Source organism: Biomphalaria glabrata, chromosome 13 (genome assembly GCF_947242115.1).
Source record: "Biomphalaria glabrata chromosome 13, xgBioGlab47.1, whole genome shotgun sequence".
Classification (NCBI taxonomy): domain Eukaryota; kingdom Metazoa; phylum Mollusca; class Gastropoda; family Planorbidae; genus Biomphalaria; species Biomphalaria glabrata.
This window is the reverse complement of record NC_074723.1, coordinates 11893315-11918731: the sequence shown is the minus strand read 5'-3', so window position 1 is coordinate 11918731 and position 25417 is coordinate 11893315. Positions and strand designations below refer to the sequence as shown.

Below are 25417 nucleotides of genomic sequence, written 5' to 3'. Positions count from 1 at the left end.
ATAATATAATACAAATAAGCTTAGAATGTATTACCTAACTTAAATATCTACAATCATTTTTTGGGGCGTCCGGGGGCGTCGTGTCCCCTTGCCTTTCTTCACTACGCCACCGCCCTGGTCGCTCACTTTGAAGGTATACTGATGTATGCTCTCGCGACATGAAGCTCTTCAAAATCGACATCAAAAGTTAGGGAAAAAAAGGCACCGGATAGATCCACATGGAGTGCAAACATAAAGGAAGGTTCCTGGATTGCCGCAGAGTTACTGTTACTGATTACAATAAAGTTAGAAACTTTTACAGAAAAACGTACTAACTTGTTTGCTGGGTGAGATCGTTCCAACCATAGCTAATGCCCATGGATTCATCTCGCCTCCGTGAAATTCATTGCCGTATCGCGATTTGAGGAGGCCATTATATTATTATACTGTTAATACAACGACTAGTTTATTGCAAGCAAAACATTTTGTATTGAAATCAATAGATCGATAAAAGTGTTCCTCACTTAGTGATGGGTGGGTTTAAATGCCACGATTGCTTTAATGTCATAATGCTAGTTATGTCAACATTATTGACTAGCTGCTTGACCATGTTGTAGCTCCTTGATCTGACATCCAAATTGTCAATCGTTATTGACTTAAGGAAATTTAAATTATTGCTTTGATGAAATTTTTTTTTTAAAATGTCTGAAAAATATAAAAGAAAAATGAAAACAACACAGAAATGTGTGTGTCACAGTCTATGTGTGTGTGTGTTTATATTCATTAAAATATTTTTTAATTCTCTGTTCTGTGGAACTTTAATCCGCGTTACGTTGGCCTACAACAACATTTATAAGGATCCATAATATTTTTTTTTCAACATAATTCGAAAGGACAATTATTTTGTGTGATCAAAGGTTCAGCAACTTTTTTTTTTAGCTAGATACGAAATCAATCTGGATTAAGACCTACAACTTGTCTGATGTTATAGACGCTGATTTCAGTGTATTTTTATAACTGCGTCCTTGACTTTTGTGGACAGCCATGTCGGTGAAGATGACATCATATAACCTCTGGCCTGACGGTCATGTAGCAGGCTTTCCGAGCACTGCTAAGAACGGGGTAAGTCGTACTCAGTTAATGCTGGTGCTTAATTAAAGATAGATGAGTTTGAAATATAGAAATGAGAATATTTGACTTCAAATGAACATAGCTAGGTGACTGTTAGGTCATGTTGTGAACACTTTATATTGAGAACAAAATAAAAGCAGGAGGGACTGTTCTGTCGTAATGAAAACACACACTTAATAATGGGAACACAATAAGACGGCATTTCTTAAATCTACCACAGCAACTTTGTAAGTAAAGTTCCCCTTTCAGACCTTGCGATCTATGGGGCAGATGTTTCTGTGGCCAACGGTTAACGAGGCCAGCACAATGACCAACCGCCTTTATTTTTTTTCCTAACTAATGTCAGGTACCCATTAGAGCTGGGTGGACTCAGAGGTACCCAAAGATCCCGTACTTAAAAAATCCCAGTCTTCACCAGGATTCAAACACGGGACCCCCGGTTTGGAAGTCAAGCGCTTTACCTCTCAGCCACCGCGCCTCTAACTTTATAAGAGTGGTGAATAATGGTGCAGTCAACACATTGGTAAAAGTATTACTTTGTAGAGATTTGTATTCAAAGCATTCTAGCTATTTCTTCACTCTTGGGATTGACTGGGTACAGAAAAGTCACTCATGTAATATAACTATAGATATACAATTCTATTCAACTATTTCATGATGAATGCCATAATGTGTATACTAAAAAGTAACCTGTTAAACACCATCACAAAGTTTCGATTTTTTCATTACATTTCATTATCTTATGTGTTATTAATAAATATATTCAAACCAAATTTTGAAAAAAGGAGTATGAATGTTCTAATGTGTTATTATCCTTGCATTAACGAAATGCATTTTAAAAAAGAGGGTAGAAATCTCCACAAAGATCCTGCCCAGGGACTCTCCCTGCTTAAATCCGACCCCGCTGTGAAAAACTGCATAAGTCCTACATGTCTATGGTCGAATTGTTTGAAGAATAAACATTTAAGAATGCATAAACTTATTTAATGTGTTTTATCCTTGTTGAAAGTAATGGTGAAAAAATCTAGGGGTCTAGAAAATCCTTTCCTAGCTGGAGTATTGTATCATAGTATCATAAAGGGGGGGGGGGGAAGAGTAGAACAGCCTCTGACAAATGACCTTCTGGACAGTGAATAGATGTGACAGACACAGCTGTCATCAATCACGTGGTATATAGGGCCAGGACGAGAGATGGATCTAGGAATGTTAGTGACACCATTTATTATCAATGTGACTTAAGTCATACTCTTATTTCAGAGACGTGTTGAGATGCAGGGGATAGTGGGGGTAATATGAGAGAGTGGGCAATATGGGCATTTGTGGCATTTTTTTTCATAGGTCGGTATTATATAAAATTTGGCGAAACGGAAACGAGGCTTAGGCTAAGAAACAACATTCGCAATTTTAATTCACATTGTGGATTGTAATATTAGTCAAATAAAATGTGGTTATCTTTACATTACATCACATTTTTTTTAAGGTTGTCTAAATGCTTAAAAATGGCCGAGTTATGTGCGTGTTTAAGAATTGAGTTTGTAGCTTGTCAACCCTATCTCTTCTTCCCACTTATTATAAATATTACGCCATAACACGGCCATTTTCATCACGTTGATAGGGCCCTTCTACCTTTTCTCATAGTTTTTTTTTTTAAATTTGCAAGTAGGAAGATAATATATATATATATATATATATATATATATATATATATATATATATATGTGTGTGTGTGTGTCAAAAAAGCGTGTTTTATATATATATATATATATATATATATATATAAAGTTAAATATGTATATTTTTAAAAGCTTCTATGATGAGATGTCGCTGATTCCATACATAATATTTTATAATTTCGGATACTATACCGCGGAAAACATCGCCAATATTTTTATACTTAAAAAAAAAGTAAACAAGTTAAAGATGGCAATTAACTTTAAAAAATGCTTGCTCAAATTGAGAACAAAACCAGCAAAAAAAAAAAGCTTATATCAAATAGTTTGGATCAGTCATGTAATTTAAATTGTAATAAGCCTCAGACGACATTCTATAAAGTGTATTAATTCAGCTTGTACCACAACTTCAGTCAAGTAATATTTATTTCCCTTGGAAAGGCTATTAATTCAGTTTATACCACCACTTCAGTCAAATACTATTTATTTCCATTGTTTGAGATACCAAACAAAGTAATGTATTAATTGATTATTTTTTAAAAATAGTATCTTGTAATGTCAGGTAAAAGAAATAATGTTTCTCTAACACCCAATCTCGGTTCAAGCTGAAATGTGCACAATTATTTCTTTTACCTTGTACTACATCATTATGTCCCCTTTTCTAACCTCATACTTTTCACTGTGTCTTCTAACGGTCACCTCCCCTGGGTAGGATTGAATAAAACCGCCATGGAGATAGACTAGTAGGTTGGGACTCGATGGCTTATGCACATGTTGTGTTTTGTCTTTGTCCTGTGTATCCTGTTGAATGTTTATCTCTGTACAAAACAGGCTAACCTACATTTAAAACTGACAGAATCTCACTATAAACATAAGGACAGTATCCTAAATATATTCAATGATTTACTAGGCCAGACTTCTCTGAGACTGCGTCATTTCTTTAAGCATATCACATCTGTCTATTCGAGTAGGGTCTTGCTACACAACAAAACCGTTCAGTCACTCCTATATGTCTCAGACAAAATATGTTTTTTTTCCTCTCACTGTCCATGTCAATATCCGGGTATCTCGGAAAATTACCCAGGTCCAAAGTAGGTCAGCGATTTGTCATTAAAAAAATTTCACGTCCAATATAGCGAAGGTGAAACTTGAGTTTAAACATATTTGTTCTATGGTCTTAAATCCCTTGACGAATACACACTCTTTGATAGCTGCGTTCTATCATAACAATATACTTTTTATATAGAGTGTAATATGTATAGTTAGACCTTATTAATCATATATATATATATATACAGACAGATACAGACAGACAGACAGACAGACAGATAGATAGATAGATAGATAGATAGATAGATAGATAGATAGATAGATAGATAGATAGATAGATAGATAGATAGATAGATGAATAAATAGATTGTTCTTCTTCTAGACAGCATTTTGCTCCTGAGCTGTGAACTCTTTTGCAGTCAGATATAATGAGAATATAATGAGATATATTGAATTTTTTAAATGAGTATATAATGAGTAGGCCTATATAATGAGTATATACCATTTATGTCAATTTATCTCTTTGCCCATCTTTATTTCTTCGTCTATTACATGTCTATCTTATTCATAGCCATTATCAACTCATTTTAAAACTTTATATACGCTTTTTTGCTTTTTTTTTTAATCCGTAAAAAAACAACACTTTATGTTTTGATTACATACACTTAACCAGACTTGAATACAAACGATACCAACCATGACAAACAATTGAAGCCAAGAGACAGATAAAATTACCCAATAAAAAAGCACTCACTGCGAGCTATAAAGTAAAAGTGCCCTAATCCTGCATACCGTAATCTGTCATTAAAGAGTCCTTCAAGACTGAACAAAAAGGATCCTTGTTGAACATCTCTGTCTGTGTACTGGAAGATATACTCAAGGAACATCTTGAACCTAAACTTGTAAAAGGCGTCATTTTTGTTGTGTTTATAGCGTCACTATGGGGGACTTTTTTTTTACTGACTTTATATTTATAGTCTGTCTTTAGATTATTTATAGACTGCGCAGTCTGACAGGCGCCTGTCAATCTAACAACTTTATTAATCACGTGACGTAAACATAGATTAATCATAAAGATGAACTGCGCAGTGATTTCCAGATCAGGCACCTCTCCATACAGTTTGTCTTCAAATGGGTGTTTTGGAATTCGTGTACTGTTATTGCCAGAATTTGATATAGACAGATGAGAATCTGAATCGTTGTGAATAGAAAATGAGCTGCCTATAAACTAGATTCCATGTTGAGTTGTTATTTAGATCCTAAATTTAGATACTAAATGTCTTGCCCAGTGAGTGATTTTGGATTTTATGTTGCTTATAGTGAACTATATATATATATATATATATATATATATATATATATATACACTAGACATATATTACCCGAGGCCCGCGGGTCTTAATTTGAGTATCACTGTCGATATTGTCACTGATACTGAGAGTGTTTTGTGAACAATTAAACGAAATAATAATGTTATAAGTAAAGCGAATGCGTGAGTGTAAAAATAGTATGAATGGAGCTATCAAAATAGCTAATCGACCTGAATCCATTTTTTCAAATAAAAACATTTGCTTGTAGGCCTACGTATATTTGATTAAAATATGAAATGAATAGACTTTATTATGTATGTTCATGTGTTAAAGTATAAAGTAGATCTATCATCTTTGAATTAGATCTCGAGTTAGAGATAGATTTAGATATATAGTAGAGTCACTATTGCGGAGCAGGCATGTTTTCGGAACAGCTCGTCAAAATTAGACATTAGACAATTAACATTTGAATGTTAATTTGATTAAAAATGAAATGAATGGACTATAAATAGTATGTTCATGGGTTAAAGTATAAAACTATCTTTGCGAAGTGAAGTTCTATCATCTTAGAGTTGAATTAGAGTTTTAGACATAGGAATAGAGAGATGTGTAACCTTTTGGGTAATTTCTAATGAAAGAATGTACGTCAAGAATTCTAAATTTAATCAGAGAAGAAAAAAAGAAGATAATTAAGTCTTGCGCATGTCCATACTCTTATCTAGCCAATATTCAAAGCCTTAATCTAAATATGTGGGGTATCTTCAATTCGTTTTATTTGCAACGCAGTAAGGACCTATAAATTCATATTAGAATATTTTTTAAAGTAAAACATTATTGAAAAGGTCGTTTTTTAATAGGATGAATAATGAATTGTAGATGTCAGGAAAAAGCGTTTCTGCAGTGAAGAATGTAAAAAAAAAAAAAAAAAAAAAAATTTGGCGTCGGGGCGAAGAATAATGAGCATTGAAGAAAGCAAAAAAAAAAACGCTTCACCCTGAGCCCCACTGATGAATAATGAGTTGTAGATGTCAGGAGAATTTGTTTCTGCAGTGAAGAATGCAAGAAAACACTTTTGGCGTCAGGGCTTCGCCCTGAACCCCACTGAGGTAGCTTACAGCGCATCCCCAAACCCCCAAGCTTTAAAGAGAAAGGCCTCAACATGACTGTTTTTTTTTTTTTTTTTTGCCGAAAGTTGAGAAACACTGCTTTTTTTTTCTCACAAACACACACACACACATATATATAGTGTTGGGGCTTGGAAAAAAATCGCCCCTCCCACTCCAAAATTCTGGATCCACTAGTGCTTTGAATCAGTTGTTATCTTAGATACAAATTTAAACACTCAGAAGCATTGACCCTTGGTTAGACCAATATTACAATGTGCTTCCTTTATTTGAGACTTTCTAAACTCATGAAAACATACAGCGAGGTAAACAGACGAGAAATAAGAGCCGTGAGAAATATTACAAATATTCACCTTCGATTAGAGCGACACCAGTCATAAAAATGACATTCATAAAGACAACCCAGGAAAGAAAACTAAAAAGTAATGTAGCAGAAATACATAATCTTATACAGTTATAATCTTTTTTTTTTAATCAGAGAAGAAAAAAAGAAGATAATTAAGTCTTGCGCATGTCCATACTCTTATCTAGCCAATATACAATTAAACATTGAACCATAACATGCTAATACAAAAACACCATCTTATAAAATACTCAGAAAGGGGCAAAGATAAAGGCACATTGCTTATTTTATGTGATAGGACATATTCTTGTATAAGCTATTTCTTTACTTCCAATGTATAATGGAGCAGGTTGCCTGAATCAGACAAGTAAAACAATGATTTAGTTGACTTTAAGTTTCTAATTAACATGCGGAACTTAGAAAAACACAAGGATACTTAAACAACTTATTGTATTTTTTTTTTTGGAGAAAGAAGTGTAACTAATAAGATAAGAAAGATAAGATTTCCTTTCTGGAGACGGGTGTGGTTTGATACACTCCGGATTTTAGCTTTAAGCCACGTGACCAGTCAACCTTCTTGTAAAATGTTCTGTTATTAAGTTCTCAGTATCTATGAAAGGCATTTTAAAAAAAGATGAAGGTTACAAAAGCACTCTACAAAGGAAACAAAAGTTGGCAAGCGTTGTCTTGTATTAACATAATAAACTTCAAACAAACACACACACACAAACTCTTGATGTAGATGTAGGTCTCAATATTAGTGATCATAAAATCTTGACTTGGGATTAAATCACTTTCTTTTGTGTACACAACTTAGCTATAATAAAATAATTATGTCACAACATAAAAGAGAATACATACATTGACATACATTGACACACATTGACAGATTTACGATATGTCGAGATTCTCTCAGAATTCCAGTGTATCACAAACGCAATTAACACAGGACCGGATCTTTTGCACACACACAAACACACACACTATTTTATGCTTTAAGTTTCTTTATCATTTCTTTGTGTCAATAATGTCTCACTTTATGGGAATGTCAGGCACTGGCCTATTCCCTTGGGGTTGTTACTTCGGGGTTAAAACATCCCTTTGATTTTACAATAACTTAACGCCTGGACGCTCGGCAAGACATGGTGTTAAGTGTAAGAACCTAACATTTGAACTTTCACCAAGACATCATGTTCCATGCAAGGACCTAACGGCTGAGCTAGCACAACGACATGATAATACATGAACTAACGCCCAAACATTCAACAGGACATGTTACATGTAGGTACCTAAGACCTAAAGCCCACACTTTCCTAAGGACCTAACCACGTAACTTAACGCAATCCTAACCGTGGTAGACTTCTGTATGTTTTCATGTTGTCGAAAAAACAGATTCCAGAAGCAAGTTGGATGTTAGTTGCCCAACTAAAACTTTTTTGAAACCAACAACATCCGGAAACAAGTTTTCCTGACGTATGTAGCCAAGGGATCAACATAGCCACCTGACACACAGACTTTTCAACATTTTGGTTAAATACAAGTTCGCCTACTTTTTGATACAGTAGGCCTACAGTTTTAATGTTATAATGCTTTGAAAAGTTGTCACGATGACCTGCTGAGTTAGCACTGCCAACAAACAAAAGCAAACTAAAACTTTATCACAATACTACAATATAACTATTACTGACATACACACACAAAAACAGACATGTAGCTAAATATGCCACCACACAGAGCGCCACACTGAGAAGATTCCCATAATTTTACGATTGTGACTAATTGATGAACTGTGACCGAGAGACGAGTCACTCTATTAGACACGCCCTGGGCCCAGGATGTGTAAGACAAGATATTATCTGTAACAGATAATTAATTGTGGCTTTGGTCTTGATGTCCATCGTATCGTGTGGTCTGACTAATGGTCAGTATATCTTGTTGGTCACATCGGAAGTACTTGTAGAAATTAGACTCGGACATGATTAGCAGTAAATTTGCCAACTCCAGAATTGTTAAATGTTGCTAACTCCAGAATTGTTAAATGTTGCCAACTCTAGAATTGTGTTTGCGTATTACACGTTGAAATATTTGTTGCTTGAGTTACGTTTCACAAGTTGTAACTTATAGTTAATCTACTCCTTGGACTAAAATCCTAAATAAAATCTTTTTTTTTTAATTTTAATTTAATTTATTAAATGATATTTTTGAATCAAAGTGCTTTCATACTATTTGGATGTAGTTAAGGGTGGCCGTGTTGTAATACGCTCGGCTTCCAAACTGAGTGTTCCAATCCCGCTCAAGACTGATACTTGAACACGGGATTTTAGGGACGCCACTGAGTCCACCCAACTCATTAGTACATTAGAGTTCCTGAAAAACGTTTGGGAAAGTAAAGGTGGATGGTTGTTATACTGGTTACATAACAACCACGTTAACCTTCAATCTTCTGCCTCCACAGGTCTGAAAGAGTTAACTTATTTTTCCTTGATTGAATATTTAAAATGCTTTCCTTTAATCAACTTTAATGGAATGAAGTTTCGAGTTGCCAGTTAAAAATTGTACTAATCTTGCTGATATTTTCTAAAATATTAAAAGTTTATAGATAAATATACCAACTGCCATGTATGTGCATGTTTAAGTCGCAAAATGTTGAAATATTACAGACCACTATTGAAACTTGCATCCTCCTTTACCTTTACCTATTGGACCGTTGGGGTGCTAAGCAAGACTCGTCGACTGTCTTTCTCCATTCCTCTCTGTCTTTTGCCTTAGTTAGAACCTCTTTCCATTTCATTATGTTGACCTCCCATCTCTTTCGGTCTGCCTCTTCTACTTTTTCCTGGTACTGTTCCCTGAAGGTAGGTCTTTGCGAGTCCCGAATATCTTGTAATATGGCCATAGATTTTAAGCTTGCGTTTTTTTACGATAGTTAGCATGTCATCATGGGGTCCAGTCGCTGCAGTAACCCTGTCTCTAATCTCTTGGTTTGTGATGCGGTCTTTCAGACATAATTCAAAGACATTCAAAGACCGCATCCTCCCACAATATACAAAATCATAGTGTAACCTTTTAGCTATTAGATTTTACATTCCTAAATTAACCATCAATTTAACAAAATTCACTTCTCTTTCCCCAACCTTTTGACTATCTCTATGTCTCAGTTCAACGCCTGTCACTTGTAGGCTAAACTTGTAGAGGGTTAAAACAGCATTATATTTCGATCGTTTCATACGACACCGGAAGTCAGGTAAGCAGACGCACTCAGCGAACATACACATAGGATTGTGGGAACGGATATATGATCCCCTTTTCACAACGTTTCATTCAGGGGCTCACCGAGACGACGGCAATACTCTTTTGTGTATGATGAAAAACATAAGCAGGAAATAAACGGATATTTGAAGATAGATCTTAACAATGGTAACATCTTGAGAAGAGACCAGATCACTTGCGTACTAGTATTGCTCTGGGTCTACCACTAGTACGGGGCTGTTAGTTAGTCAACACAAAAATCTCGGGGAGAAAAAAATTGTAAGAAATAACAAGAGAAAGGAAGAACAAGAAGGAAACAAAGAAAGAAAGGAAGAACAAGAAGGAAACAAAGAAAGAAAGGAAGAACAAGAAAGAAACAAAGAAAGAAAGGAAGAACAAGAAGGAAACAAAGAAAGAAAGGAAGAACAAGAAAGAAACAAAGAAAGAAAGGAAGAACAAGAAGGAAACAAAGAAAGAAAGGAAGAACAAGAAGGAAACAAAGAAAGAAAGGAAGAACAAGCTATTGAGAAGGTGTGATTGATAGAGAAAATTAGAGAGATGTGGGAGAGAGAGAGAGAGAGAGAGAGAGAGAGAGAGAGAGAGAATTATATGGGTGTAAAAGAAAGTGAAAGAAAAAGAACAGAAGTAGAAATACAGATTTAGGTCTTACCAGAGAAGATTGATACAGTAGGGGGCGGTGAAGGAGTGGATAGGAGACCTGCAAAACAAAACTTTATGTAAAGAAATTACAAGAAAAATACACCTTTTTTTTCCATAAGTTTTCACATTTGTGACACAAAGACAGTCGTCATGTTTTTTATTCAAATGCAAAGTCAACATGCAAAATTTCGTATTATTTATTAGGTAGTAGGCCTATACTTCAGTCACCAGACCTGTCAGAGATTTTAAAATACAGTGGAAGCCAGTGTTAGCATTGAAAAACTGTTTTATTACTTGTATTATTAGTAAGCTAACACATATTAACACAGATGAAAATGTATGCAAGAACGTTATCTGTGTACTGACTTAAAAGAGGTGTGCTCAGCACTTGTCTAAAACAATATGTAATGTAATTAAGTCTCTAAACTACTTCTATATTCTACGAAAATCGTTAGAGCTGTTTTCAGAATCTGGGTAGTTTCCACCCAGTTTTTTCCGGTTTCCATGTTAAAGAGTGGCCAAGCTACTAGAGGGAACAGTTTAACTAAAGCTCTTTGTTCCCATATTTCTTAGCAGAAAATTGTATTACACAATTCATTGACGAAGATCTATATCTTTATAAGTTCTCATCAAACAAAGCGCTAGTGAAGGTGAGTTGTCTGCAAACTTTGCTATGGAACAAAGTCGCATAGGGCGCAATTTTTTACCTTTACCCTTTACCTATCCCTTAGTCTGTTGGACCGTTGGGGCACCATGCAAGATTCGTCGACCGCCTTTCTCCATTCCTCTCTGTCTTTCGCCTTAGTTAGAACCTCTTTCAATGGCAGGCCCGTCCATTCTTTTATGTTGTCCTTCCATCGCTTTCTCTGTCTGCCTCTTCTTCTTTTTCCTGGTACTGTTCCCTGAAGGAAGGTCTTTGCAAGCCCCGTAGATCTTGTAATATGGCCATAGATTTTTAACTTGCGTTTTTTTTACGATAGTTTTAGCAGGTCATCAGGGGGTCCAATCGCTACAGTAACTTTAGAGAAAACAGTTTGGATTGTCCACTGCGGCGGTGGCGTGAAGGGTTGGAACATAAATTAAGGCCTCCTCAATAAGCCAAGAAACAACCATACCAATTGTCATCACGATTGGTCAGACGGTGTTTCTGTAGGGCACATACCTACGACTAACATTGTGTTTTATTTAGTAGAAGTGTATTGCCTGGTTACTGTTCCACACAGATAACATGCAATTCGCTTAACCCTGAGTGTCAGGACTTTGTTGAATTGATTACTGAATTAATAAATTGTCTAGGTATTAAAAGTAATATTAATTGCAATGTGTGTGTGTGTTTAATAATTAGTTTATAATTTATTATTACTTTTAGTCCCAAGGTTCTGCCCAACAGACACACCATACACACCCAGTTGTACATAAACTAATAAACGATGTGTATGATGATTTAAATTAAGCTAAAAATTTAATACAATGATATTTATACAATGAAATGACATATGACTAATGTTAATGATAAATGAATACAGTACATACAGTATGATATGAGAAATTACTAAATCATAGTCATAGTACACAAAAAAAGAAAATATCAAAATGACGTCATCGCCTATTGATGAAAACGGCGCTATTAGATTAAGAACATTTTTACTATACAACTACATAGATTGTTGTGACAATGAGCTCAGTACGATTGAGATTTATTTGTGTGGATTTAAAGCTTATTAGAAAAAAATCATCTAATAACTATTTTGCTAAACCAAGATGTTTGTAGATAGAGTTATATAATGTGAACAATTGAGTTATAATCACCACATCACATTTCGGATGAAAATTTGTGCCAATATTTAGCTTTCTATTTCTGTCATGGTTTTGTATTTAAAATAAAGTTGTTCAAAATGTTGATTATTAATATCCAGATTTTTCAAATACTAATTAGCCTCTCTCTCTCTCTCTGTTGGTCTCTCTTTTTCTTTCTGTCTTATTTGTGTGAATGTAGCAAACATTATAAGAACAATCCAGGATAAGACTGTCTTAACTTGAATGCTTTACATTCTTGTCCACCATAAAAAAAAAGTTGTAGTGGTAATCATGTGTGGGAGGGGCTGGTAGAAAATTCGTTGAATTCTTTAATAGATCTATGAGTATACAAAAAAACACACATCAACTCTCTTAGAAACCTAGAATGAAAAACTAGAACTTTTCTTGTTTATTGTACACAAACTTCTCTAATAAAACAATTTTATCCCAATATAAACTGAACACGTTTAGTGTTTTAAGTGACACAATGTTTTGTCAACCTGGCGTCAGTCTCAGCCACGTGATACAAAGAGCAATGAAATACTTTATTTACTTGACTTTAGGACGAGGTCACGAGGTCATTGAGTTAAGTTTGAGATTTGAACATTCGCGTGTCAGTAGCTTCCCTTTTAGCTGCATACAATTCCTAACGTCCTGAAAGACAAGAGGATAGGACATAAATTCCTAACGTCCTGAAAGACGAGAGGATAGGACATAAATTCCTAACGTCCTGAAAGACGAGAGGATAGGACATACGATCCCTAACGTCGTGCAAGTCGACAGGATAGGACATACACTTCCTAACGTCCTGAAAGACGAGAGGATAGGACATACAATCCCTAACGTCCTGAAAGACGAGAGGATAGGACATACAATCCCTAACGTCCTGCAAGTCGAGAGGATAGGACATACAATCCCTAACGTCCTGCAAGTCGAGAGGATAGGACATACAATCCCTAACGTCCTGAAAGACGAGAGGATAGGACATACAATCCCTAACGTTATGAAGGTTGAGAGTATATAGCATACAATCCCAAACATCTTGAAAGACGAGAGGATATAACATTAAATCCCTAACGTCCTGTAAGTTGAGAAGGTATAAACATACAATCCCTAACGTCCTGTAAGTTGAGAAGGTATAACATACAATCCCTAACGTCCTGTAAGCTGAGAAGATATAATATACAATCTTTAACGTCCTGTAAGTTGAGAGGATATAATATACAATCCCTAACGTCCTGTAAGCTGAGAAGATATAATATACACTCTTTAACGACCTGTTAGTTGAGAGGATATAATATACAATCTCTAACGTCCTGTAAGTTGAGAGGATATAATATACAATCCCTAACGTCCTGTAAGTTGAGAGGCTATAATATACAATCCCTAACGTCATGTAAGCTGAGAAGATATAACATACAATTCCTAACGTCCTGTAAGCTGAGAAGATATAACATACAATCCCTAATGTCCTGTAAGCTGAGAAGATATAACATACAATCCCTAACGTCCTGTAAGTTAGGAGGATATAACATTAAATCCCTAACGTCCTGTAAGTTGAGAAGATATAATATACAATCCCTAACGTCCTGTAAGCTGAGAAGATATAATATACAATCACTAACGTCCTGTAAGCTGAAAAGATATAATATACAATCCCTAACGTCCTGTAAGCTGAGAGGATATAATATACAATCCCTAACGTCCTGTAAGCTGAGAAGATATAATATACAATCCCTAACGTCCTGTAAGCTGAAAAGATATAATATACAATCCCTAACGTCCTGTAAGCTGAGAAGATATAATATACAATTCCTAACGTCTTGCAAGATATGTCTAGGTACTTTTTATTTGTATATTCTTATAAAGCCGATTATGCCTACATTCTTTGTCTTTCTTTTTACAAAGTTTATATCAACTTACTCTAGCTGCCTGTCTGGCTAAAAGCTTGTACACCTTATTTCTCCCATACCTATTCAAGCTGAAATTTCGCACAATTATTTCTTCGAACTGACAACACAACAGTCAATAAAAAAATTACCAATTAGTTAATTGGTATCTCAACAATGGAAATAAATAGTACTTGACTGAAGTGGTGGTGGTATAAGCTGAATTAGTTCTCTTTAAAGATAATCGTTTGATGCTTATTACAAATTTAATTATAAGACTGATCCAAACTAATTGCTACTAATTGATAAGCTTTGTTTTTTTTTTATTTTGCTTTTTTTTTTTCAAAACCAATGTCCACTTCTTGATCTTCAGTATTCCAAAGACGCCTCCAATGGCAGTGTCAGCCTCAGCAACATCAGCTACGCGGACTCTGAGTCTCAACTTCAGCAAGACACAGCTAATGATGAGGATGACAGGGGCCAGTGGGGCAACAAGGCCGAATTCGTTTTGTCGTGCATTGGGCTTTCTGTTGGGCTAGGCAATGTTTGGAGATTCCCCTATCTTGCTTACGAGCACGGTGGAGGTAAGCTCCCCTTATCAGTTCACTAAGTTCAGTAACAAAACAACAACAGAACGTATTAAGTACTATAAAGATATTAGATTTAGAGGCTCGAAATACCGTGTCTATTTTAAAATGTCGAATTCCATGGAGGAATTTTAACATCTTTCATTGTATTTAAGCTTCTATCATCAGGTGGTTGAATTGAAAGGTTGTTGTTTTTTTTGACCCTACATTATATAATTGAAGTTACATAGCAGTTGGTTAAAAAAAAAAGCAAATAATGATGCATTGATTGTTTCGAATGGAATGTCAATAATTTTAAATTATCTTCTTTTTTTTTAAGTAACTTTTGTTCTATATAAATGTAAGACCAAAAGAAAAAAAAATATGATATACTCCCTACCAAAAAGTATTTATTATACTTTATACGTATAACTACTAGAGTAATTACTAGAGTATTTATTTTACTTTATAAGTATAATTACTAGAGTAATAAATAGAGTATTTATTATACTTTATGCGTATAATTACTAGAGCAATAAATAGAGTATTTATTATACTTTATACGTATAATTACTAGAGTAATAAATAGAGTATTTATTATACTTTATATGTATAATTACTAGAGTAATTACTAGATTATTTATTAAACTTTATACGTATAATTACTAGAAATATAAATGCAATATATACTTTTTGGTTTTATTTTGTACTAAGTACTATATACTATTAAGATGTAGTATGCACTAAATGTATTGTGTACTCTATACTTATATTACATGTAGGCCCTTTTAATATCCATGAAGTATGCCTACATTGTATACATGCATTTATTCATCTACCAGCGGCTTTCCTGATCGCATACATCATACTTCAGCTCTTGATTGGTAAACCAATGTATTTCATGGAACTGGTCATGGGTCAGTACTCTGGGAGTGGACCAACTAAAGTCTGGAGAATGAATCCTGCCGCTAAAGGTGAGTGTCTTTTCCAGCTTCACTCTTTGTACCACATCTCTTTGAAATAAATGATGTCCACCTTCATAATCTCTTTTTAAACCTTGGAGATGTGGACGTGTGGAGATAAGAGGCCCGAGTAACCGGGTTGGAGTTTGTGAGATGTTGAGTGAAACATTCACTAATACACACAAGAGTTTCTGTGCTCAGTTTTGTACAAAGCTTTTACCAACTCACTCTCTTCCTACATTGAATTTCGTGCACGTTTTTTCTCCCCCCCCCCCACCCCCCATTATCTGATCAGATTGAAAGTTTGCACAAACAATCTTTTCCCCTAACAAAACATTAATTAATCGAAAAATGTATAAATATTTTTTTTCTAATCAATTATTCATATTAATTAATTTCGTTTCATATAGAGAGGCAGTGGTCGTTGTGCTGGGTACGTGACACCCTCGTTAACCGCTAAAAAAAGATGACTTTTACATCATCTGCCCTATAGATGACAATTTAAGGTCTGAAAGGGGAACTTTATATAGACACAGTACTAGCTAAAGGGGGATAAGCCTTGTGTAGAAAATTAGATAGTCACTAAAAAATGAGTTAAATGGATAAATTATTCACATGATTGATTCAAAATAATTGATACAATTACTCTTAACATAAGCTTTGTTTTTCAAAAGTATGTTTTATATTTGGCAAGTTTCTACTTTTGTATTGATCTTTGTACACCAAAAGTAAGCCTCGGATTGCCTGGAGCCTAAATAAGGAAAACAAATGTGAGATATATTGTGAATAACTTGTACCAATGCACATTACCGTAACTTCCTTTGTGTTGGCAGGTGTTGGCATATCTATGTGCATCATCTCCGTGATAGTGGCCATCTATTACAACATCATCATGGCCTACACTCTACTTTTCTTTTTCTCTTCCATGCAAGCGACGTTACCCTGGACACAGTGTGCCGAGGTCAGTAGTGATAAGAATTTGTGCGTTCTTAGCTCCCCTACAGATCTTTTCATTTTATAAATGTGTATACGTTGACCCTGTCAAACAATGCCTCCCCCTTCAGCCGCACTGGCGGATCCAGAACTTTGTTGTGGGGGGGGGGCGATTTTTTTCAAAACCCTAACCCTGACGCCCAGTAGGACCCTAACCCAATGCATAAACGAAGTACAGCAAATATATAAACATGAGGATAAAAAAAACAGTCATGTCGAGAGTCTTTTCTTCTGTCAGTTAGGGGTTCTGGGGGAGCGCTGTAAGCTCCCACAGTGGAGTTCGGGGCGAAACCCCGGCGCCAAAAGCGTTTTCTTGCATTCTTCACTGCAGAAACGCATTCTCCTGACATCTACAACTTATTATTCATCCTATTAAAAATGGACCTTTTTGAATAATGTTTTACTTGAAAAATATTCTAATATGAATTTTTAGGCCCTGCCTACATTGCAAATACAACCGATTTGTTCTTTGAAAAGATAAGATTACCCCACATATTTAGATTAAGGCTTTGAGGATCGCCGCCGAAAAAAAAAATATTCGAAAATAATATTTAAAAAAAAGGGTCATTTGTAAGTGATAGATTTTGTAAAATAGGCATGTTTGTAACTTTGTTTGGTTACAGAACTAGAATTCAAAGCTCTAAATCAAAAATTTCGAAAGTGGGAGAAGAAATTAGGTTCTACTCCAATTGTTTTGCATTTTTATGATTGAAGCATATATCGTGAGTTGTAGTCCCAAATTTATTTAACTAGAAAAATATTAGATTGAGTAAAGGTTGGGAAAAGGCGACTAGGAAAAGAATATTTGGGTTCAGAACTCATCTCAATGGTTACTCTTATACTGAAAAATTTCATATGAATTCTAAACTTTCCAAAACAAAGTCTGTCTTAAAATAATGATGATAAATTGATAAATTGATGTGCAATTGATGCCACCGCCTCCCTCCCCACCGATAGACCTACTTTGTGACACTGTGCTGTAATTTAATGTCACTGAGATCATGTCAAGACAAGCGAGCTGAACTGACTAAAGACTGGCTTCTCACAGTCGGGTTCTACTTTCACATGCAAAAAACAAACTGCTACAAATTCGGTCTACAAAGTAAGACTTGATGGCAACAGCAAAAATGTCCACTAGAAGAGCCATAGTCCAGTTAAATTACACTGTAGGCGAATTACTTTACACGTTTGAATAGTCCATTTAGATGACATCATAGTCCTGTTAGGCCTAAATGACACTGCATTCAAGTTAATTGAAACTCAGTTCAAGTTAAATAAATTTTAAATTCTAGTTAAATGTCTTATAAGTCCAATCATACGACTCAAAAGTTCAGTTATAAAACAGTAGAATGAAACTAGATTACACGATCGATGGAGACATAAGGTACTTACAACAGAATCTTCTTTGTAGCTGCCCATAGAAAATATATTTTTGTTTCTCTTCCAGGAATGGGTGACTGCGTACAACTGTGTGACCACTAGAAGTATGAGCCTCTCCAAGTGTACTGACAACATCACGACCAACTTCATGATGGGCAGCTGCTCGTGTACAGGCAACTCAACAATTGACAACTCTTCCATGCCCCTAAACATGACCTGCTCTCCGGAGATAAAAACCAGAACGGCGGCAGAACTGTTCTTCTAGTAAGTCTAGCATCTCAATGTTCTGAATGAGTGTGTCATTACGTTGTGTATCTAACATCTCAATGTTCTCAATTAGTGTGTCGTTATGTGTGTATCTAGCATCTCAATGTTCTGAATGAGTGTGTCGTTACGTGTCGTATATATAAATCTCCAAAAATGAATCAATTTCTGTTACAGCAAAGAAGTAATTCAGAAATCCGATGGTATTGAGCCTGATCAAATGGGCGCTCCTCTCTACAAACTGGCGTTGTGTCTCCTTTTGTCTTGGATTGTCGTTGTCATATGTTTAATTAAAGGAATCAAAAGTTCAGGCAAGGTGAGACACTTTCTGTAATGTACTTTTATAGTTCCAAAAATTTTTTTATACATTTTTTCTTTCTTCATTTTTTTTTTGCCTGTTTCATTTTTAATTTTAGTTTATTTTTTTAAAAAGACAAAGCATATGGACCATAGATCTATATTAGTATATAAGATAAAGACATACCTTAGTATCATGATTTACACCTCTAGATATTCTTCTTTATACTATTGCTTTATCCCCAGGTTGTTTATTTCACAGCCACTTTTCCTTATGTCATCTTGCTAATATTGCTTGTACGCGGCTCTCTGTTGGACGGTGCCCTGGATGGCGTCAAGTTCTTTATTATACCAGACTGGGATAAGCTAGCAGACATCAAGGTAGTTACAAATGGAATGAAATCTCATTTATAATTATTGTAATTAGTTCTATTAATGAATGAAGTTACACTTAGGCACTTATATACACTTATATAATATACATGCAAACTTAAAAGTAAGCCTAGGCTGAGAATGACTTAGATGGGAAGCATTGTTTAATCAATAAACTATGATGATGACTCTCTCATGCATACACAAGTCTTCAATGATTTTCTTGATATTCACATGTTAGTTCATATACATGGGACCCCTCAACTCAAGAAAACATTAAGAAACTGTAACAGACACAAAATAGAGCAGTGAGATTCATAACAAACGAATATTCACATTTGACTAGAGTAACACCTTTAGTAAAATCACTAAATTTAGAAAGCCTTCAGGAGAGAAGACTCAAAACTAAAGTAGCAATCATACATAAAACACTGAATCATAATCTTCAAATACAAAAACAAAATTTAATAAAATACTCAAGACACAAAGATAAAGGCACATTCCTCGTCACATATGCTAGGACAAATTTGTACAAATACTCCTTCTTCCCTAGTGCTATTAGAGCATGGAATGGGTTGCCTGAGTTAGCCAGGAAAACCAGTGACTTGGCAGAATTTAAGTCATTGGTTAATATGAATGACTAAATGCATGACGCGTAGGACGTAATCATCTTCTTTTTTGAAGTAACGTCTGTATTATATAAGATAAGATATTTAGATCTCTAATCTTTTTTTTTTAAGTCATGGATCTTAAATACTTACTAACATAAAATTTCTTTATAATGAAGGATTTAGTTCAGTGTCATAAAATTATGAAATAAAGAAAAAAGTAGAAGATATATGATATTTTTTTCTTTTTAAAGTATCTCACAAGATTATTTATGTAATTTAATTCTCTATTACCAAACAGAATTTAAAACTTGATCTAAATAGAAATCTTAAGTATGAATATTTAAATATATATACAAGTTTATGCTAAAGAGATCTAGAACATGTGATGGCATTAATGTTTCCAAAATATTTTACTTTAAATCAAGAATGGAAAAAAATTATTCTGTTTCAGGTATGGACGGCAGCTGCAGGTCAGATGTTCTTCTCTCTCAGTGTCTCGTTTGGTGGTATCATCATGTTTGGCAGTTATAACAAGTTTACTAACAAGGTGTATTAGTAAGTTGGTGAATATATTATCTGCAGTATCACAGACAAAAAAATAAGTTAAGCATGCTACAGGGCTCACAACTTTCTGCTTCAAGGTTGTGACTATCATTATGTTCTTTTTGGAGTCATGTAAAGTACATATCAAATTACTGTATTACACCTTTTGGCAAAACAATAAAACTCATTATTACTTATGGTCATTGTGAATCTTAGCTGTCCATACCCTTGGATGTTACTATCACTCTGACACAAGTCTGATGATTATAGAAATGAGTCTATTCTCAAAATGCTCCCTCTTTTATTAAACTCTATTCAGGCAGAGATTATTGTTGGCTATTCCCATGAGTAAATCATGTAGAATAATTTAACTAATAAGGAATCTGATACATTGTTTGACATGACTATTTAGCAATAATGTTATGTAAGATTTGAAAGTGTTAACAATGACTTAAAAATCTCTCCTCAGTGATTCCTTACTTATAAGTGTAATGGATCTGATTACAAGTGTTATAGCAGGCTTTGTGGTTTTCACCACATTTGGTGGCATGGCCAGATCAGTTGGCAAGTCTGTGAAGGATGTAGCTGAAGGAGGTGAGCTGAGAGGGCAAATGTAGAATAAACTATTTGTTTGTGTTTGAGTCAGAAGATGTTGAGAAAAGAAATAAGCTTGAATATTGCATTTATGGAATTATTTTCAATTTCATTAGCCTACCTGTGGTATCACATCTGTCCCTTGACTTTCCTGACAGTTCACATAACCAAATCCAGTCCTGTTCTTAGTAGGATATAAAGAGAGAGGCCAGTCCTTTCTTTCACAATGTCCAGCCAGATTTTCTTAGAAAAACCCTTTTTGTAGGCTCTCTACACTGTAATTTGAGGGATGACAATGACAGTGAGTCATGTTCTTTAATATGACCAGATCAGCTTAGCTTTTGTCTCTTTGTAGTATTGAGAAGTTCCTCCTTTTGTTGCCAGAGTGTTGACTTGAAACAGTAGCAACTCATTTGTCTTCTTTTCCTGCTATCTGATACACAACATTTTCTGTAGCATTTACTCTCAAAGGTTTGAATTTTTCTTTCAGCCTCAGAGTTCAGTGTCCAACTTTCACAACCATATAAAAGTACACTAGTCAAGAATCAGCTTTAATTTTACTTTGAAGCTGATTTGAAATACTGTTTATGTATTTTTAAGTATCGTTTTGGCCTACTTCATTTTATTTTTCATTTTTCTTTATTTCTTTCTGCCATCTGTCTCTTTTATGATCCCACCTTTATGTATAGGCTTATATGATAGAATACTAAGTCTTATGGTATTACATTTAGTTCTGTTAAACTAGCAATTATGAATATTATGTAAACATAGAGGTTCTTGGTGCATGCAATGTTCACATGCTTCTGTAGCTCAGTGTATGTTCCCAACAGTTGCATTGTGTGGGTGCTGTTTCTTAATTTATTATTTTTCCAACCTTTTCATTTTTTTTCTCAAAATATGTTGCCTACAGTTTAAATAGGCTTTGTGGCACATACAATGATACAGAGCTCACAAACTAGTACCCTTGACAGATAAACTGATTTTAGAATTCCAAAGCAGAAAAAAAAATTCAACATAAAAAAGATTAATATATCTTTTTTTTTTCCTTAGGTTATGGTCTAGCTTTTGTTGTGTACCCAGAAGCTTTGTCCAATCTTCCGCCATCCCAGCTGTGGTCAGTGTTGTTTTTCTTTATGTTGTTTACACTGGGACTTGACTCAGAGGTAAGTTCATTGTGTGTAATTCTGAATCTCTGTCTACTTAATGTTATTTATCAACTTCTTATTTACCATTTGACATAACTTTTAAAATTAAAGAATTCTAATAAATACAAATTATATTAATACAAAAATATATTTTAACTCCTTTTAGTTTTATTAATATAGATGCTAAATAAGTAAAAAACTAAAATAAACACAAACAATCTGTGAAGATGTTGATAATTAGAAAAATAATTATATTAATCAAAAGAAAAGATTAGATAAGATTAGAGAAGAAAAGATTATTTGTTAATTCTAAAACACTTTAATGGACATAAAACAAATTGCTCAATTAATTTAGGAATAGAGAAACTTTATATTCTTTTTGGTTAACTTTCAAGGCCAGGAACATACTATATACTAACTACTGTGTTTTTCTTTCAGTTTGGCCTGATGGAGACTGTATTAACTTGTATACAAGATGAGTTCCCTAAGACTAGAAAATATAAAAGCTACATCTGTGTTGGTCTCAGCATTGCTTGTTTCTTTTTGGCATTGCCTTGTACATGTCCTGTAAGTAGTTTGTGTAGTCTGTGAAAAGTTACATAAATAAGTATGGGCTTAGGCCAACTTAAAGCATTTTTTATAGTAATTCCTTAAATGTCCTAGTAAGTGCTGATAAGTCATGGTTTGTGCAGTACTGACAGGTCTATCTAGCACTATGTTTAAGTATCAATTTCTGTGTTTTTGCATCTATTTATCTTAGCAGATTATGTCCAGCTTGCTTACTTAAGATTTAAAAAACAACAACACTTCTTCAAGTAAATAAAAAGTACAAATACACTGATATAACTTAATTCGCGTAATAATTTTTTACTTTATTTCACTATCTTTGTTAAAGGGAGGTGATTATGTAGTCACCATCATGGACCATTATGGTGCAGATTTCTCTGTTCTTATATTGTCATGTATAGAAGTGATCTCAGTCATGTGGGTTTATGGTAAGTAAATATTCATTTTTTGTGATGGTCATATTTAACATTTCACAATTTCATAGAGTTTTAAAAAAAAAGCTAAGTCAGACCATTTTCTGTATCTAAAGGGGCGATGTTATTTTGGACTTTGTAATATCTTAAAAAGAAGAAGAAAAAAAATAAATATTGAACTTTCTGCTGTGTGGAATAAATTAAGTCCTCATAAACTTTTACTTCTGATAATTTAAAAAATGCATATTGTGTTAGTCTTGGTCAATCAAGGGCTGAGTGGTTAAACACTGGATTTCCAAACCCTGTGTCCTGGGTTTAAATCTTGCTGAAGACTGGGATTTTGGATTTTTAGGGCACTAGATGTTATCAGATAGGCCTATTGAGTTTCAAAAAAATCTAAATCTGCAAATTAAAAAAACATTAATTGATAGTAATTAAATATAAAGAAAAAAAAAGAGAATGTGTCAACCAGGGGACAAACCAGTGACCACTTATACAGCCATTCCCCCTAGCAGTAACACAGTGAGCTAACCTCTAGACCTGAAAAACATCTTTTTGTTCCAAGATATCTAGCATGAATGATGCAAACATAATTAATAAGCAATGAATGTCTTGGTTTAACTGATTATGTGTGAAGCCAGTAACCATTGTGTATCTTTTTAGACCTTGCAATCTAAACATGTACATGTATATTAACTAGTAAATAGCTTTTTTTTCCCACCTTGTTTCATTGCTAGGTGTCATGAGGTTTTTGAAAGATATAGAATATATGCTTGGCTCCAGGCCCCATGGCTGGCCCTACTGGGTCTTCTGTTGGACCATCACCTCACCCCTTCTCATTGGGGTAAGTTGTACTCTGCTAGAATGTAAATAACAGTTTTAACTCTTTCTCTCCTAATTGAGGATACCATCGTTGATTTCAACTCATTAAATTAATGTTTGATTTTATGAACGTAACTTTGTCTTATATAAAAAGAGCATGCATTCCCCTTTAATTCTTTACCAAATAAAACATTTTCTGATAACAAAAGAAAACGTTATTAAAGCTTAGTCAAAAAAGGGTAGTGAAATACTACTTAGCAAAATGAAGAATTCTGTCAGAACATGGAAAATAATTACGGAGAGACTAAGAGTTAAAAATGTCTCTGTCACACTTATAGATTGAATTCAAATATCATCATGCAATATTTGACACTTTACCGCCTTGTAAACTGAACATTAACAATGGTCTGCACTGCAGAGAGCAATCTATAGTTGTTCAACTCAGAACAGGAACTTCTTTAAATTTTCACTTAAAATGAATATACCACTCTCAAACCCACTCCTCTGAAGACATTGTGCCATTCTCTACAAAACTATCACTCATCCCCTCTTAGTAAGCTCCAATTGAATTCCACCCAGACAGAAACTATGACCACAACAACCTATTACTCTGTATATGGTAGTGCTGAACAGCTGAGAAGAACAGCACGCTACTTTCCCTTAACACAGACTGCAGATCAGCAGTGAAAAAGTGTGATAGGAGAAAAAGAAAAAAAAACTTCACCACTATACATTATCCTTTTTTTTTTAACCCCTTGTAAAAAAAAAAAAGTTTGTTCCTAAAATGTTTTTCATGTTTTGGATGTTGAAGATAATTTACTTCCTAGTCCAAACCTCTCTCAGGACGAAGGGAAATGGGAGCGGGCAGGGTTTGAACCTGGGACCATTGATAAGTCCAAACGAAAGTCCAGCATGCAAACCGCATGACCCGGCAGCCATCCTTTATATCTGCATATAATGCTTTATTTGATTGCCATTTAGGATCTAATTAAACTAAACTAATTAAACTTTATTCTCTGCCCATAATTCTATCTCTTGGTCTAAAACTTTGTTTGGAGACATTAACTTTCTGTTCTCTTCCACAGCTTTTGTTCCTGTACAGAATGATTGAGTACTCCCCACCTACTTACGCTGGTGGAGCCCCTTACCCCCAGTTTGCGCAGGCCATTGGTTGGGCCTTGCTTTCCTTTGCCCTCTGTCCTGTGCCTTTAGTCTTTTTCTGGCGACTCTTCAAGTCCTTCCAAGCACAAGAAGTGAACACCTTCACAGATGTAAGTACAGACCAACAGAAGAGAATTGGTCACTTACAGCAAGTTCTTTTCTTTACTACTGTACAACATTGGTTTTTAAAAATAGATTTTCACTAACTAATAATACCACTTTTCATATTTTTCTTTTATTTGTTAGTATTTTTGTCATTTTCTATTTTCTTTTACTGTTACTGAACTATTTAATCGTGTCTTACAGTTTATTCTCCATTTCCTCGAATCCATTTTATTTTTTATCACTCACCAATCCAGTTAATCTATACTATAAGGTAGAAAGTAAGGCGTATGTATGTATGTCCCGCATAGAAATCAAAATCGTTTGACCAATCTTAATAAAACTTGGCACAAATGTTACTTAGATCATAGCAGAGACCATAGTTTATGTTTAATATCTCTCCCACAACCGCCGCCCCCCCCC

General features: G+C 34.6%; 1 protein-coding gene across 1 annotated transcript; it reads left to right on the top strand.

Moving 5' to 3' along the window:
• The first annotated feature begins 834 nt into the window (after positions 1 to 834).
• On the top strand, positions 835 to 25417 carry LOC106067933 (sodium- and chloride-dependent neutral and basic amino acid transporter B(0+)-like). The gene is made up of 14 exons (XM_056008558.1): positions 835 to 1101; positions 14576 to 14786; positions 15611 to 15742; positions 16564 to 16691; positions 18171 to 18367; positions 18545 to 18683; positions 18911 to 19045; positions 20099 to 20202; positions 20660 to 20784; positions 21835 to 21947; positions 22368 to 22496; positions 22825 to 22924; positions 23647 to 23753; positions 24817 to 25417. The coding sequence occupies exons 1-14, from the start codon at positions 1024 to 1026 to the stop codon at positions 25096 to 25098; spliced, it is 1980 nt and encodes a 659-aa protein (XP_055864533.1). The 5' UTR covers positions 835 to 1023; the 3' UTR covers positions 25099 to 25417.